This window comes from Myxocyprinus asiaticus, chromosome 32, assembly GCF_019703515.2.
Source record: "Myxocyprinus asiaticus isolate MX2 ecotype Aquarium Trade chromosome 32, UBuf_Myxa_2, whole genome shotgun sequence".
In the NCBI taxonomy this organism is placed as follows: domain Eukaryota; kingdom Metazoa; phylum Chordata; class Actinopteri; order Cypriniformes; family Catostomidae; genus Myxocyprinus; species Myxocyprinus asiaticus.
Window position 1 is genome coordinate 40,335,396 of NC_059375.1, and position 15,902 is coordinate 40,351,297.

Consider the following 15,902-nt stretch of genomic DNA (forward strand, 5'->3'; position numbering starts at 1 on the left):
AACACGTCGCATGTTTGAAACGTCACTTCTGTCAGCTGGTAAATAGAGAATGCTTCTATGTAGTAAAAAACTGTCAAGTGTTCCATTTGGGACGATACTACAATTTGAAACTGAAATGTAGCACATAGTGTGTGTCGTTTAAGATGAACTGAGGTTGGCTAACGCACTAAAGCTAGCGGCAACACATCGCATGTTTGAAACATCACTTCTGTCAGCTGGTAAATGGCGAATTCTTCTTTGTAGTAAAAAACTGTCAAGTGTTCCATTTGGGACAATACTACAGTACACTTTGAAACTGAAATGTAGCGCATAGTGTGTGTCGTATAAGATGAACTGAGGTTGGCTAACGCACTAAAGCTAGCGGCAACACATCGCATGTTTGAAATGTCACTTCTGTCAGCTGGTAAATGGCGAATTCTTCTTTGTAGTAAAAAACTGTCAAGTGTTCCATTTGGGACGATACTACAATTTGAAACTGAAATGTAGCGCATAGTGTGTGTCATATAAGATGAACTGAGGTTGGCTAACGCATTAAAGCTAGCGGCAACACATCGCATGTTTGAAACGTCACTTCTGTCAGCTGGTAAATGGCGAATTCTTCTTTGTAATAAAAAACTGTTAAGTGTTCCATTTGGGACGATACTACACTTTGAAACTGAAATTGAGTGCATAGTGTATAGCACGTCATTTGGTACACACGTTAAGAACTCCCGTTACTGTTTTACACAGTGAGAAACAGCTCCAGATGATTCTGTGTGAGTGAACTGTCCAAATGTTTCTGACTGATTTATGAAAAGAACTTATTTCGGCCAACATTTCCCTTACATTTTCTATTTGAGTTACATAAGTGATTGTAAATATTTTGGTTGGCAACTTTATCTGAAAATGTTTACAAAAAATCTCTTATTGTAATAGTTGCAGTGTGAAAAAAAGCAAGCCTAAACTCACTTACCAGAAGGTCTAAAGAAATATATTTTTAAAGGTGACCCCCACTGACTGACGTGCCAGTATATTTAACCCTGAAAATGAAAAAACAACCCAAAGATATGAATGAGAGGAAAATGAATGCAAACTACTACTAAAATGAAATGCAAGGGACATTTAATGATTTAATTATTAATGTAGGGATTTTATAGTTTTTAGTGATTTATGTATTTAATCATATATTTAAATATTTAGATAACTTAATTTGGAGTAATTAGGCTCTTCATTGTTGAAATGCAAGAGACGTTTATTGATTTATTTACTGATTTAATGATTAATTTATGTTTTATAGTTAAATTTTTCAAATTTAATTATGTTTAAATTTACGTTAAAATATTTTGATGTTAATTTAGAGTAATTTGGCCCATATTATTTAGCATTTTTTAAATGATATTTAATTCAATTCAATTCTTTTTATCGTTTTTTTTTTTTTATTATTTGTATTATTATTATCCAATCTGAAAGCTGACTAAATCTTTTATTCACCATTAAAAGCACACCTGAAGCAAGACACATAACAAAGATGTGATTTCATAATGAATTTGTTCATTTATTTGTAAATCCTTGGCTTTGAGCAAAGCAACAATCAGTGATATGTGCTTTCAAAACCTGTGCTGATTTTCAGTAATATTCTCAGGGAAACAGAGGCTGGAAGTTTAAGGTCAAAGGTCATGAGACTCATACGGTTCTTCTTTTGTAATGTGCAAGATCTCCTCTAATATAAAGCCTTGCTGATGTTACATGTAAATGTTTTTGTGCCTTTCTCACTAACGATACGTTTGCCAAATACTTGAATAGAATTAAAATAATCTCTTTTACTCTCTTCATTTGATGGGTATACTTGCTGCTCAGAAACCAAAAAGTCAAAAATGTTCACATTTGAAATGACTGATGAGCTCAATGTTAAAGACAGGAGCAAACATAACTTTTTGACACAATTATATCTCATAAAATGTAAGACTATAACTCTGAATAAATAAAATCGCATGAAACATTCACATAAACACTTTATCTAGCAAGATGTCCTGTCTGCAACTGTGCATAAATACATAACACCTACAGCTTTACAAACTCTCCATGAGTTGCTTTTAAAAAAATAATACAAATAATTAGCTGAACAAACAAAGACAAACACTACTTAACAATAATAACAGAAATTGGAATGATCCATCGTAAGAGAGACAATTTAAGACCAAAAGAAAACAACCCATTTAAATATGTTATAAAGGAGATAGAACATTTTACAGTTTTTTAAAACTTTAGTAGCCTTAATACAGTATATTACAGATAGATATGGTCTTTTAGTAACACTGAGGAGAAGTGCATAGCAAAATAGAGCGTAATTATCTTCCAGTCGCGGTGTAAAATCCTGATCGACTGGTGTGTAAAAAAGCATCCAACAACTCAAACATTTAAGGCAGATTAGATCATTTAAAATTGGCATAGTCTGAGAAAATGTCGACAAAGTCCTGTACCACTCTGTAGCAGAAATCATACTGTTCCTGCAGAAAGAAAGAAATATTGTTGCTGCTGTAAAATCATTTCAAATCATTATTTTTATAAACTAATCATCATATACTGTACATATTAACCATTTATAAATGTCATTAATCATCATCATTTTCAGAATATGTCTGTGATATTACATCATTTCTTGTTGAATGACAATGGTGCCTACTGCAGTTATCACAGATTTACTCTAGTTAACTATACAACAAGTACAATAACTATAGTAACTTTCATATTCTGGCAGAAACTATGGATTACCATGGTGAATGTTTTAAAAGGACATCTTGTTTTATTCTGTATGTAAATGGATTAATATTTGTAATAAAGAAGGTTGAGTGAACTGACCACTGTCTGCACCATGTGTGGCCGCTGCATTCGTAAACTTTTCACTGTCTGAAACACGTCCAGCAAACCCTCGGCTTTCACTCGCTCCAGAATATTACTGAGGGCGACAAACGTACCGGTCCGACCCGCTCCCGCACTGCAAAACACACACACAAAGAAATAACTTTAGTCATTGGTTGAGCACAATACCAAGAATGTAATCCAAAACAAAAACGTAACAGATTGAGCTTGCGTGTTTGTAAGTTACCTGCAATGCACGACTATGGGGTGGTTGCCCGACTGTTGCTGTTGTTTCTGTACTGACGCGATGATGTCAATCATTCCTTTACCTTCAGCCGGGATCCCGATTTCTGGCCAGCCATGGAAATGAAAGTGCCGAACTAAACGTGTCTGCTTATCCTGTTTAACACGCAAAAACACACATGGCTTGATGGAAACTAGAAAAATTGAGTAAAGAGCAGTGCTGGGCGGAATCAGATTACAAAGTAATTAGTTACTGTAATCGAATTACATTTTTCGTCAAATAAGTAGTTTAACGCATTGTATTATAAAGACTTGTAATCAATTACTAAGTTAATTAATTTTAATTGCATTACTTGTGTTACACATATTATTTAAATTCATAATGCAGAATGCATTCAAAACATAAATTACATTAAATAATGTCGTCTGTATAATGCATTATACAGAAACATTATTTAAAATTTGTTCTTTGGAAAAATAACTTAGAAATAATAACTAATGTGATTACTCTTTCAATTAAGTAATTAGTAATGTAATCTGATTACATCTGAGAAAAGCAATTTACAGAGCCCCTTAGTAATAGTTCTCTAGTAATAGTTTACGTTCCCTTGCAACAGTTTGCGTTCCCCCGCAATATGTTTTGCGTTCCCTCGCAATAAGTTTTGTGTTCCCTCTCAAAAGTTTGTTTCCTCTCAGTAATTTACGTTCCCTCGCAATCATTTTTGCGTTCCCTCACAAAAGTTTGTGTTTCCTGGCAATTGTTTGCATTCCCTTGCAATATTTTGCATTCCCCCACAATATGTTTTGCGTTTCCACGCAATAGTTTGCGTTCCCCCACAATAAGTTTTGCGTTCTCTAGCAATAGTTTGCGTTCCCGCACATAGTTTACATTCCCTCGCAACTAATGTGATTACTTTTTAAACTTAGTAATTAGTAATCTGATTACATTTGAGAAAAGTAATTTACAGAGCCCCTTAGAGGACAGGGCAGGAGTTTTTTTTTTCAGAAATAGTTTTGCGTGCCCTCGCAATAAGTATGTGTTTCCTCACAACAGTTTGCGTTCCCCCACAATATGTTTTGCGTTCTCTAGTAATAGTTTGTATTCCTGCACAATAGTTTACGTTCCCTCTCGATTATTTTGGCGTTCCCTCATGAAAGTTTGTTTCCTTGCAATAGTTTGCATTCCCTTGCAATAGTTTGCGTTCCCTCGCAATATGTTTTGTGTTCCCTCTCAAAGGTTTGTTTCCTCGCAATAGTTTACGTTCCCTCACAAACATTTTTGCGATCCCTCACAAAAGTTTGTTTCCTCACAATAGTTTGCATTCTCTCGCAATAGTTTGTGTTCCCTTGCAATAGTACATTTCCCCACAATACGTTTTGCGTTCTCTAGAAATAGTTTGCTTTCCCGCACAATAGTTTACGTTCCCTCGCAAAAGTTTGTTTCCTTGCAAGATTTTGCATTCCCTTGCAATAGTTTGCGTTCCCCCACAATATGTTTTGCGTTCTCTAGTAATAGTTTGCGTTCCTGCGCAATAGTTTACGTTCCCTCTCGATTATTTTGGCGTTCCCTCATGAAAGTTTGTTTCCTTGCAATAGTTTGCATTCCCTTGCAATAGTTTGCATTCCTTCGCAATATGTTTTGCGTTCCTTCGCAATAGTTTGCGTTTCCCCACAATATGTTTTGTGTTCCTTCGCAAAAGTTTGCGTTTCCCCACAATATGTTTTGTTCCTTCGCAAAAGTTTGCGTTTCCCCACAATAAGTTTTGTGTTCCTTCGCAATAGTTTGCGTTTCCCCACAATATGTTTTGTTCCTTCGCAAAAGTTTGCGTTTCCCCACAATAAGTTTTGTGTTCCTTCGCAATAGTTTGCGTTTCCCCACAATAAGTTTTGTGTTCCTTCGCAATAGTTTGCGTTTCCCCACAATATGTTTTGTGTTCCTTCGCAATAGTTTGCGTTTCCCCACAATAAGTTTTGTGTTCCTTCGCAATAGTTTGCGTTTCCCCACAATATGTTTTGTGTTCCTTCGCAATAGTTTGCGTTTCCCCACAATATGTTTTGTGTTCCTTCGCAATAGTTTGCGTTTCCCCACAATATGTTTTGTGTTCCTTCGAAATAAGTTTTGCGTTACCTCGCAATAAATTTACCATGGTTTTACTACAGTAATCATATTTTAACCATGATATAAAATAGTGAAACCATAGTGATAATATAGGAAAATTAAAACTATGGTAATAAAAATCATAATTTTTGGTTATTATGGCTTTACAATACAAATACCATAGTATAACTATGGTTTTACTATAGTAATATTGTAAACTGTAGTAACCGTCATTTCTGGCTGAAATCATGGTTTTACTATAGTATTCTGTATCAATATAGTATCCATAGTTTTACTGTAGATTCACAATGGTTAATCTTGTGGTTACTATGGTTTTACTAACCATAATAACCACACAATTATGATTTTTATTAACATAGTTTTCAGTTCCCTGTATTATTACTATGGTTTCACTACGAATATCAAGGTTAAAATAGGGTTACTGTAGTAAAACCATGGTATATTAATTGCGAGGGAACACAAAACTTATTGCGATGGCATGCAAAACTATTTCAGAAAAAAAAAAATGCCCGCCCTGTCCTCTATGGGGCTCCGTAGTAATTAATAATTTGTAGTGGATTAAATTTTTTTGAGTAATTTAAACAACACATGTCCACACAATAATGTTAATGCTTCAAATATTATTCAACATCTACTAGGTTTTGACCATCCATTGCAGTTGTTTAATAAAATTTGGAGCATTAACATTAGTATATTTTTCCTATTTTTCTACATGCAAATTCCCCAAGGACACTTGCACTCACTTATAATCCAATTATTTACATTTTTAATTGGAGTTTTTTTTTTTTTTTACATCCTTTATAAGTAGAACACAGCACCAATGCAATCATACTGCACACTCATACACACACAAACTCACCACGCTGTATGTGATCACTAGATCTCTGAGACTGAACGTGTCACACAGTGTGTCGGCTTTAATCTCCACGGTGAACTCCCCGTATGTCACAGAATCTTCATTAGGCCAGTACTGAAAACACTTGTCCTGCAACACAAATATCCAATAAAAAAAATTACAAAATGACAGGATAAGTTGTGCAAGAGTGTGTGTACAAATGGATTTGTAAAGCATGTGTGTGTGTACCTGATCTCTCTCCTGCAGTTCTGTCAGCATGACGATTGAGTGACACTTCCATTCCCACACCATCCTCCAAAAATCTTCCACTGTGTGTGACAGAGGACCCTGTGTGGCGATGAAATAGTCCTTCTGCCGGTACCCCTGGAAAACATCCCATAAACTTCTATTGTTTTTATCTGAAGGTGATTATAATGAACACTTAAAAAACATTAAAGCTAAAATGATTCATAAATAAAGTAAATAAAGATATACCAAAAGGAGGTTTTGTGAGATTTAGCTAACTTCTGGAGACAATTGTGTCCCCAAAGTACATCTAAGTAAACTTACACACACATTTAAAGTCATCATTGACATACTTCCTTAATAAATGCCTTCATTTACATAATTCATTGGTGCACATTATTCTGCGAAAAAACAAAAAAACAAAGTTTGTATTCATAATCTTTCATCCATATGTAATAACTTTCTCAGCTCCATATAACCTACGCAGTGTGGAAGGGAGAAAATAATATTAACCAAAAATATCATGCCATCCTACATAATTTCCAACAGAATAATCAGATTCAATGTAAAATGTTACATCAAGAAAGCTAAAAGTGCTATGAATACCATTTCATGTTGTCTTTAACATTCACATTTGTTGAATGTGTTATCATTAAACACTATGAAACAAAAAAAACTGTCAAAACAGGCATAAACACTTACATCAATGAAAGATGCGTTGATATAATCCGTGAACTCTTGACCTCTTTTCATAGATAGTATTACTCTGTTAAAGTCATCTAAAAATAAATGAAAAAGACATAATTAGAAATGTAAATTATCCAATCTGTCCCTGCTGTGAGCCCCTGAACATAAACCTCTGGTGTTTTCTATGGCATGTCTCATGAGTACAAGTACACACAAGCAGAAGAGGAAAAGGAAGAGAGATTTCTGATTAACTTCCATGTAAACAAAGCCATGCAGTGCAACAGCATAGACAAAAAAGGAAGTAAATTCACTGCTCTGAAAGGAATAGTTCACCCCAAAATGTCATTATTTACTAACCCTCATGTTATTCCAAACCTGTGACTTTCTTTTCTACCGTACAATGAAAGTGAGTGGTGACTGAGACTGAACATTCTGCATAACATCTCCTTTTGTGCTACAGTCATACGGGTTTGGAACAACATGAGGGTGAGTAAACATGACAGAGTTTTCTAAACTATCCATAAAAGACTGTACAAATAAATTACTAATTTAAATTGTAAAACAAAAAAAAAAAATGTGTGGATAAATAATTGAATATATATATATATCACATTTTTTAAAGTTATTTGCACAAAAAGGTGAGAATGGCCAGACTGGTTTGAACTAATAAAGTCTACGGTAACTCAGATAACCGCTTTGTACAATCGTGGTGAGAAGAATATCATCTCTGAATGCTGTTCTGTGATGCGGGTTGGCACTGTTTTGGTGGCACGAGGGGGACCTACACAATTTTAGGCAGGTGCTTTTAATGTGTGTCTGATTGGTTTAATGTGTGTCTGATATATATACATACATACATACATACTGGTGGCCAAAAGTTTGGAATAATGTATATATTTTGCTCTTATGGAAAGAAATTGGTACTTTTATTCACCAAAGTGATCACAATGTATATTCAGGACATTAATAACATGAAACATTACTGTTACAATTTGGAAAAAAAAAATGTTCAGAACTTCTTAAACTACTTCAAAGAGTTTTTATCAAAAAATCCTCCACGTGCAGCAACGACAGTTTTGCAGATCCTTGTTATTCTAGCTGTCAGTTTGTCCAGATACTCAGGTGACATTTCACCCCACACTTCCTGTAGCACTTGCCATAGATGTGGCTGTCTTGTCGGGCACTTCTCACGCACCTTACAGTCTAGCTGATCCCACAAAAGCTCAATGGGGTTAAGATCCAGAACACTCTTTTCCAATTATCTGTTGTCCAATGTCTGTGTTTCTTTGCCCACTCTAACCTTTTCTTTTTGTTTTTCTGTTTCAAAAGTGGCTTTTTCCTTGCAATTCTTCCCATAAGGCCTGCACCCCTGAGTCTTCTCTTTACTGTTGTACATGAAACTGGTGTTGAGCGGGTAGAATTCAATGAAGCTGTCAGCTGAGGACATGTGAGGCGTCTATTTCTCAAACTAGAGACTCTGATGTACTTATCCTCTTGTTTAGTTGTACATCTGGTCTTCCACATCTCTTCTGTCCTTGTTAGAGCCAGTTATCCTTTGTCTTTGAAGACTGCAGTGTACACCTTTGTATGAAATCTTCAGTTTTTTGGCAATTTCAAGTATTGTATAGCATTCATTCCTCAAAACAATGATTGACTGATGAGTTTCTACAGAAAGCTGTTTCTTTTTTGCCATTTCTGACCTAATATTGAGCTGAAGACATGCCAGTCTATTGCATACTGTGGCAACTCAAAAACAAACACAAAGACAATGTTAAGCTTCATTTCACGAACCAAATAGCTTTCAGCTGTGTTTGATATAATGGCAGATGATTTTCTTGTACCAAATGATCAATTTAGCATGATTACTCAAGGATAAGGTGTTGGATTGATTGCTGCTGGAAATGGGGCCTGCCAAGATTTGATCAAAAATGACTTTTTTCAAATAGTGATGGTGCTGTTTTTTACATCAGTAATGTCCTGACTATACTTTATGATCAGTTGAATGCCACTTTGGTGAATTGAAGTACCAATTTCCTTCTGAAACATCAAAATCTGTACATTATTCCAAACTTTTGGCTGCCAGTGTGTGTGTGTGTGTGTGTATATATATATATATATATATATATATATATATATATATATATATATATATATATATATATATATATATATATATATATATATATACAATGTTTTGTTATACAGTAAAAGTGCAACTGCAAGTTCAATTCGTAGGTTTTCAAATCTTCCAAAATATCAATTAAAATATCTGTTTTGTAGCCAGTACTACATTAACATCACTTTGGAAATTATGATAATGTTTTTTTTTTGTTTTTTTTTAAGCTCATCCCATTTTGATTAGTCACTATGCACATACTGTATGTATATTATTTTGAATTACATAGCATTTCTTCTGAACTGTTTGAACTAGAGTCTTTGACCTTGATGAATACAGATGATGTTAAACTCACATGGAATAATCTGAAGCACTCTGTTTTTCTTCATGTTGGCTGGCAGGTTGCCCATCCTCATGTTTTCCTTCATGATGCGCATGTTCGTCAGTTTCTGCATTAACACCAGCGTTAAAGATGACAATGATGATGCAGTAGTATAACAAACAAGCATCCATGTTATTAATGAATTTATGTGATATTAGTGTAAGTAAATCTCTTCTCTCACTTTAAACTCCTCCTCCAGGCCCACACGGTCTAGTGGAGCACAGGTGTTGTGCAGTTTATCCAGATGTCCCTCTAGAGAAGAAACATCCAGCTCTGTGTCTCCGTACAGAAAGTACTCCAGCAGAGCTTGATAGATGAATGAGTACTGCAACTGCGAGACACACACACGCACATTGATAGGGTTATAAACCATCCTCATATAGTCAGTGTATTTTAAGAACGAGTATAATTATGAAATAACTATTTCAGTCAAAAGACAGCTTTGTGTAAAGACACACCCCACTATACTATAGATTGTGACTAAAGAGCGACCCTCATGGAATTTTTAATGGCAGATTGACATTATTGACAAGACTGATAAGATTGTCGGTAGACTATTGAATAGACACAAGGGGGCGCTAAATCTGCTGAGTATGACTTCAGAAGACTTGGAATACAGGACATGTCGTATGGATTAATTCTGTGATACTTTTATTTATTTTTTTGTCCTTTTTGGAGCTCAACAGCACCTTGTCACTGTATGCTGTCATTGTATCTCATTGTACTCACGTCTGTCTGAATGAGCTGTGATCTTTGCTCTCGTATCCGTGATACAAAACCGAACACGTCCACCTTCTGTTCTGTGTGCGTCATGTCGATCATAGCATCGATGACGATAAAAGTTCCTGTCCTGCCCACCCCAGCACTGACAGAAAGACAGCACAAACACACTTATTCATAATATAATTCATATTTAGCATGAAATCAAAATTGACACTATTTACGTAACGCACATTTCTTGGTATTACTGTGCAAAATTAATTGTTGACATTGTTCCGATAAAAAAAAAAAAAAAAATAAATAACAAAAAAAGTTTGTCTTTGTAATGTTATATCAAAATACAATTACGCCTCTGAATAGCCTCATTTATTTTTAAACCACCTGTCATATAGAGACCATTTTTCACCTCATTATGATCAATTCATAATGTATTAAATCAAGAAAAAATGGGTTGTGTACGCCGTTTCAAATTGACTTTAAAACAATTACAGTTATTAATAGTCATTCTTGGAAAAATAGTATTTTCATTTCAGTTTTAATTGTAAATCGCTATTAAAAAGACACTGTATTTGCAGTAAGATAAATTGTGCTATTAATAGAAAATACATTATTAAACAAAAATTAATCTATGTTATTGGTTGTAAATCCTGTTGGACATAGTTTTGACCACTCCTTAATATGTGTCAAAAAAAGTGTTTTTTTTTATTTATTTTTTTTAAATTATGAACATAACAGAATAAAACAGCTTTCAAAAAGTATTTTAGTGTCTATAAACTCATTTTCTCTGAATAAATGCACAACAATTGCAAGTGAAGATTTATTTATTAAAAAAAAATACAATTTAACACAAAAAGTATCAATTCACCCTTTTTTCTTAGCCCTCAAACACATACCTCAGTTGTGCCCAATCCTCTTTAGTATTCCTCCATCTATCTCTTATAAATAGTGTAACACAAAATAAAATTTCAAAATTTGCAGCAATTGTTTTTATTTATTTATTTATTTATTATAATGGTTTAAGTACCCAAAGTACACAGGGTCTTTAGAGACCCGAGGTACGTAAGAGTGTGTGTGTGTGTTTTTTTCTTTTTTCGCACATCCACAAATTATATTTTTTATAAAATGTTCACATCTATTTAAGTTTACAACCACAGAATATCTATTTCTTGTTTATTACAAGACAAATGAGCACTATATTCATACAAATAAACACTATATCACATTGATTTTCTGTGCAACAATGAATTATCAACAATGGTGAATTATCAGTATTCCACATGCGTGTACACATACATATTATACATTATATTTTTGGTGCTGTTGATTAAGCGATTGATTTGATTTACATTTGGCATTGCTAACTGACTTATAGCAAGTACAACACATGAAAAGTATGATATGACTATTGTCATTTGGGTGTACTTCTGAAATAATGTAAGTGTGCATCTATGTAAAATGTGAAAAAAAAATTATAATAAAGAATAAGTGCTTCAAAACTTTTGACCGGTAGTGTACATTACACATGCGTAGATTATGTGTTATATGTAACTCAATATGTGTTTGACGTGTTTTTCAGTGTGAAAATAATGAATCCTGTTCTTGATTTGTCCTGATTTGTTGCATTATCTCTTTAGTTTATGAAAAATAAAAACATCATTATTCATGTTATTTTATTATTTTCTAGTTGTCTTGAAAATATGTAGAAAATTGTACACTATCTGGGCATTTTGTACATCCATTTTTAAAAGATATAAGTGCCGGGCCTGTATAGACCAGAATTAAATGTTATGATTTTTTTCACAACAACTGCAAGAAAATATTTTTTACACACAAAAACTGAATGAAAATTCACTCTATTTTCGTAATGCATGTTCCTGATCTTATTGTGCACGAAAACAGTGTTTCTTCATAATCTTTCGTCAAAATATAATAAAGCAAAAATGACTTGATAGCTGACATGACCAAACCCTCTTATTTTTACATTTTGATGGATAACTCCATCAGTTAGTCTCTTCCTAAATTTCTTTCCCCTCATAATATCCTGTTTCACTCGGACATAAAGTAACAGAAGTAAAATGGGTTGCAAACATCATTTCATGTTATTCCACTCATTAACTGTCCATTCTCCAAAAAGAAATGATTAAACAAGCTGGACTGTATGCTATGGGTTGTAACACAAACAAATTTGTGGGGAAATCCTTTCTGACACGTTTAGACCATCCGTGAATGTGTGTGTGATTATATATATTTTTTTTTTTTCTTTTTTAGTTTTTGTGACATTATGACCATAACATAAGTGAAGAACTTTTGTAAACACTTTGTTTATTTCTGCATAAAATCTTTCTCATGCAAATGCTTTTACATGTCTCACTCCTGTCTGAACACTAGAGGGCGCAAGCGGTCAACAAGCCAAATGTACATTACATTCTCTACACACACTCAAAAAGACTTTTCACTTGAATTGAAGTGTTCAGTATTGCTTATGCTGGATTTGCTTTTTTTAGGACATAAGAAGAGGGTTGAAGGTCAAGACTATGACACATACACTAATGACGTGGGGAACAGACGGGCCATTTTGTCTTATGAAACCCAGGCATTGACCTACAGAAATTCAAATGATGTATCTGACCAATAAGCAGCGAGAAAAGACCCCAGCTCACCTAATTCAAATCACATGCTAATCATTCTCAATAATAAAATTAATTATGCATGCGTGACAGACACCTTCAGACTCACGTAAAGGGTCAGTGAGGTTGCTAAAATAATGGGACGGAAGTTATGTAAAATTTTTCCTTTTTCTGAAAATTTTACATTTTAATGTAAGAGTTATTGCTCTTGTGAAAGTGAAAAAGTTTGGCACTTTAGATCCAGAAATGTGGGCTCCTGAGGGGGTGTAATGATAATTAAATGATACTATAATGTCAAATATGTTGTCGAACTAACATTATTATCTTCGCTTTCAAATTTGCAAAAGGAACTGCTCGCACTTCACAAGTACACGATACGTCTTCACACTTGTTGTTATGGTTACAGCAATACAAGTCTCAGTTAAAAGTACAACTTTCATTTCATTCAGGCTGAAAGCCGTCCTACCTGCAGTGCACCACGATGGGCCCGGCGTACGAGGGATTAACATGCTTCACTTTCTTCAGGAACTTGAGCATACCGATGGGGGAGAAGGGAACGCCGAAGTCAGGCCAGCTGGTGAAGTGGAGCTGCGTGACCAGACGGGGCGTTTTTGAGCCATCACTGGCTTGCTGCGGTGGACACAGAGTGAGACGAAAGTGAGGTGAAACAGGAAGGAACATGTTCACACACACACACACACCCAAACACTTAAACAAACCGCATACACGCAGAACTGTTGATAACCCACAAACACACAATTTAGATCAAGAACAACTAAGGGGAAAATGTTGTCAAGCAGACTTTTAGTGAATGTATGAAGTCAGTTCCCCTCAAGACAAGCTCAAACAGGTGTTCAAGCTGAGTTACCACAGGAGTAGTTTAGCACATGGTCATGTTCATGCTAATGTACGGTATCTATTATTTGATCATTTGAAACTTAAAGTTCTTTTTGTGAACTCATTTTGGACACATGAAAAGATCTTTTTTATTTTTGGTCCCAGGAACACATAGAAAAAGACAATCTGTAAAAACAGGACTTCAGCGTTTTCAGACTTACATATTGCACACAGAATTTGCGTATTGTGTAGTCCACTAGTATGGTGAAATCTTCCACAGCAACACGCACGTTACCATACGTCCAGCATCCCTGATCAGGCCAATACTGATAACACTTATCCTACAGAAATTTTTTTTTTAAAAAATAAAAGAAGAAAAAATTAATTCATTCTTTCTTTCTAAAAATAATTACAGTATGTGTGTGTGTGTGTGTGTGTGTGTGTGTGTACTATGTGTATAGATATATACACACACACTGTCAATCGATGCACATTTTTAATCAAATTAATTATATGGTATGCCGATTAATTAATCAAATTAATAGCATACATAAATATTTGCCCCTCAAATAACAATAATTCAATATATAATGATTAAATAATTATAAATAGTAATATTTATAAAATTAGAAATACTAATAATAATTATATATATATATATATATATATATATATATATATATATATATATATATATATATATATATATATATATATATTGTATAGGCCCCCCTCGTGCCGCCAAAATAGCGCCAACCCGCATCTCAGAACAGCATTCTGAGATGATATTCTTCTCACCACAATTGTACAGAACGGTTATCTGAAGCTCCTGACCCATATCTGCATGATTTTATGCACTGCTGCCACACGACTGACTGATTAGATAATCGCATGGATGATTGTTGGTGCCTGATGGGCTGGTTTGAGCATTTCTGTAACTGCTTCTGGAAACGCCTTGTTGATGAGAGAGGTCAACAGAGAATGGTCAGACTGGTTTGAACTGACAAAGTCTACAGTCTACAGATAACCACTCTGTACAATTGTGGTGAGAAGAACATCATCTCAGACTGCTATTCTGAGATGTGGAATTGGTGCTGTTTTGGCGGCACGAGGGGGACCTACACAATATTAGGCAGGAGGTTTTAATGTTGTGGCTGATCGGTGTGTGTGTATGTGTATATATATATATATATATATATAATATTAATACAAATAATTTAAATGCATTACGTTATTTAGACACATAAGTTAAGCATTAAAAAAGACAATACAAAAAGTCTTTAGAATGCAATATATTGTTTATTTCCATATTATTGAACATAAGCTTTCACTTTCATTGGTCTACAGTTCACAGCAATCCATTCTGAAATGGAATTCGTCAATCAGTTCGATATTTATTATAAGGGCTTGTCTAAGGCTGCATCAATGTACACCTGCGTCAATGTACGCTTTTGGAGTGTCTCAGTTGCGGTGCGTCATGAACATACAGTTTTTAGGTCGCTTTGTCAATTTAAACGAAGTTTGAAACTTAGAAAAACACGTCTTGAGATCCCTGCCTTCAGATCTGCACTCCACCAAGCTGTGTTTGTACGCAAGAACGTGATTGTCTGCCCTTGGTAAGTCTGGTTTGTTCTCTGTAAGCTGCACGTTGCCTATACAGCGAGTTTCTCTGCACCCTGGAGAAAACAGGTGGTACTCCATTCTGTAATTGCTTATTTGGAAGAAATTTTCCTTATTACGGTCCAGGGAGTTGGGGACATGAAATTGACAGCCCTAATATGTATATATATCATGTACATTAAAAATGAAAATGTTTGAATCTAAATTTCATTACATTATAAACTATGCGAATGTGCATTAACTTATGATTGGTTAAGTATTTTCAAAGTCTTTCTAGCAAGTCAGTCCACTGTCGGCCATCTCTGGAATGCTCTAGGGATGCCAGTGCAGCTCCTACCTACTTGAATGGAGAAAGTCCAAAATCTCCAAAACGGTTGGTCAAGATTATGATCAGAGAACATATTTAAAATCAGCAATACAATCTGACAATACTGGTATAATAAATTATGAGTCTTTACCTCATATTACGCTAAAACACACAATTTTTCCGGCTTGTATATGCGCATGTACGTTATAGAGTTGATTGACAAGTAATGTCTGTATCTAAAAGGTGATTGGAGGGGGCCTGGGTAGCTCAGTGGTAAAAGCTACCCCCTGGAGTTCGCTAGTCCACTAGTTCGAATCCCAGGGCG

The 15,902-nt window shown here is 34.7% G+C and overlaps 1 protein-coding gene across 5 annotated transcripts in view; it reads right to left on the reverse strand.

Moving 5' to 3' along the window:
• Positions 1 to 1,510: 1,510 nt before the first annotated feature.
• LOC127423638 (receptor-type tyrosine-protein phosphatase epsilon-like) overlaps positions 1,511 to 15,902 on the reverse strand; it is a 112,851-nt gene continuing 98,459 nt past the window's right edge. For all 5 annotated transcript variants that reach the window (XM_051668122.1, XM_051668121.1, XM_051668123.1 and 2 more), the window contains 11 exons: positions 13,872 to 13,991; positions 13,280 to 13,443; positions 10,196 to 10,331; positions 9,648 to 9,797; positions 9,440 to 9,533; positions 6,984 to 7,060; positions 6,285 to 6,419; positions 6,060 to 6,185; positions 3,086 to 3,237; positions 2,839 to 2,974; positions 1,511 to 2,486 (listed from right to left, as the gene is read on the reverse strand). In XM_051668122.1, coding sequence (XP_051524082.1) covers positions 2,412 to 2,486; positions 2,839 to 2,974; positions 3,086 to 3,237; positions 6,060 to 6,185; positions 6,285 to 6,419; positions 6,984 to 7,060; positions 9,440 to 9,533; positions 9,648 to 9,797; positions 10,196 to 10,331; positions 13,280 to 13,443; positions 13,872 to 13,991 — 1,365 coding nt within the window. In that variant the 3' untranslated portion in view covers positions 1,511 to 2,411. The remainder of the gene's footprint in view (positions 2,487 to 2,838; positions 2,975 to 3,085; positions 3,238 to 6,059; positions 6,186 to 6,284; positions 6,420 to 6,983; positions 7,061 to 9,439; positions 9,534 to 9,647; positions 9,798 to 10,195; positions 10,332 to 13,279; positions 13,444 to 13,871; positions 13,992 to 15,902) is intronic.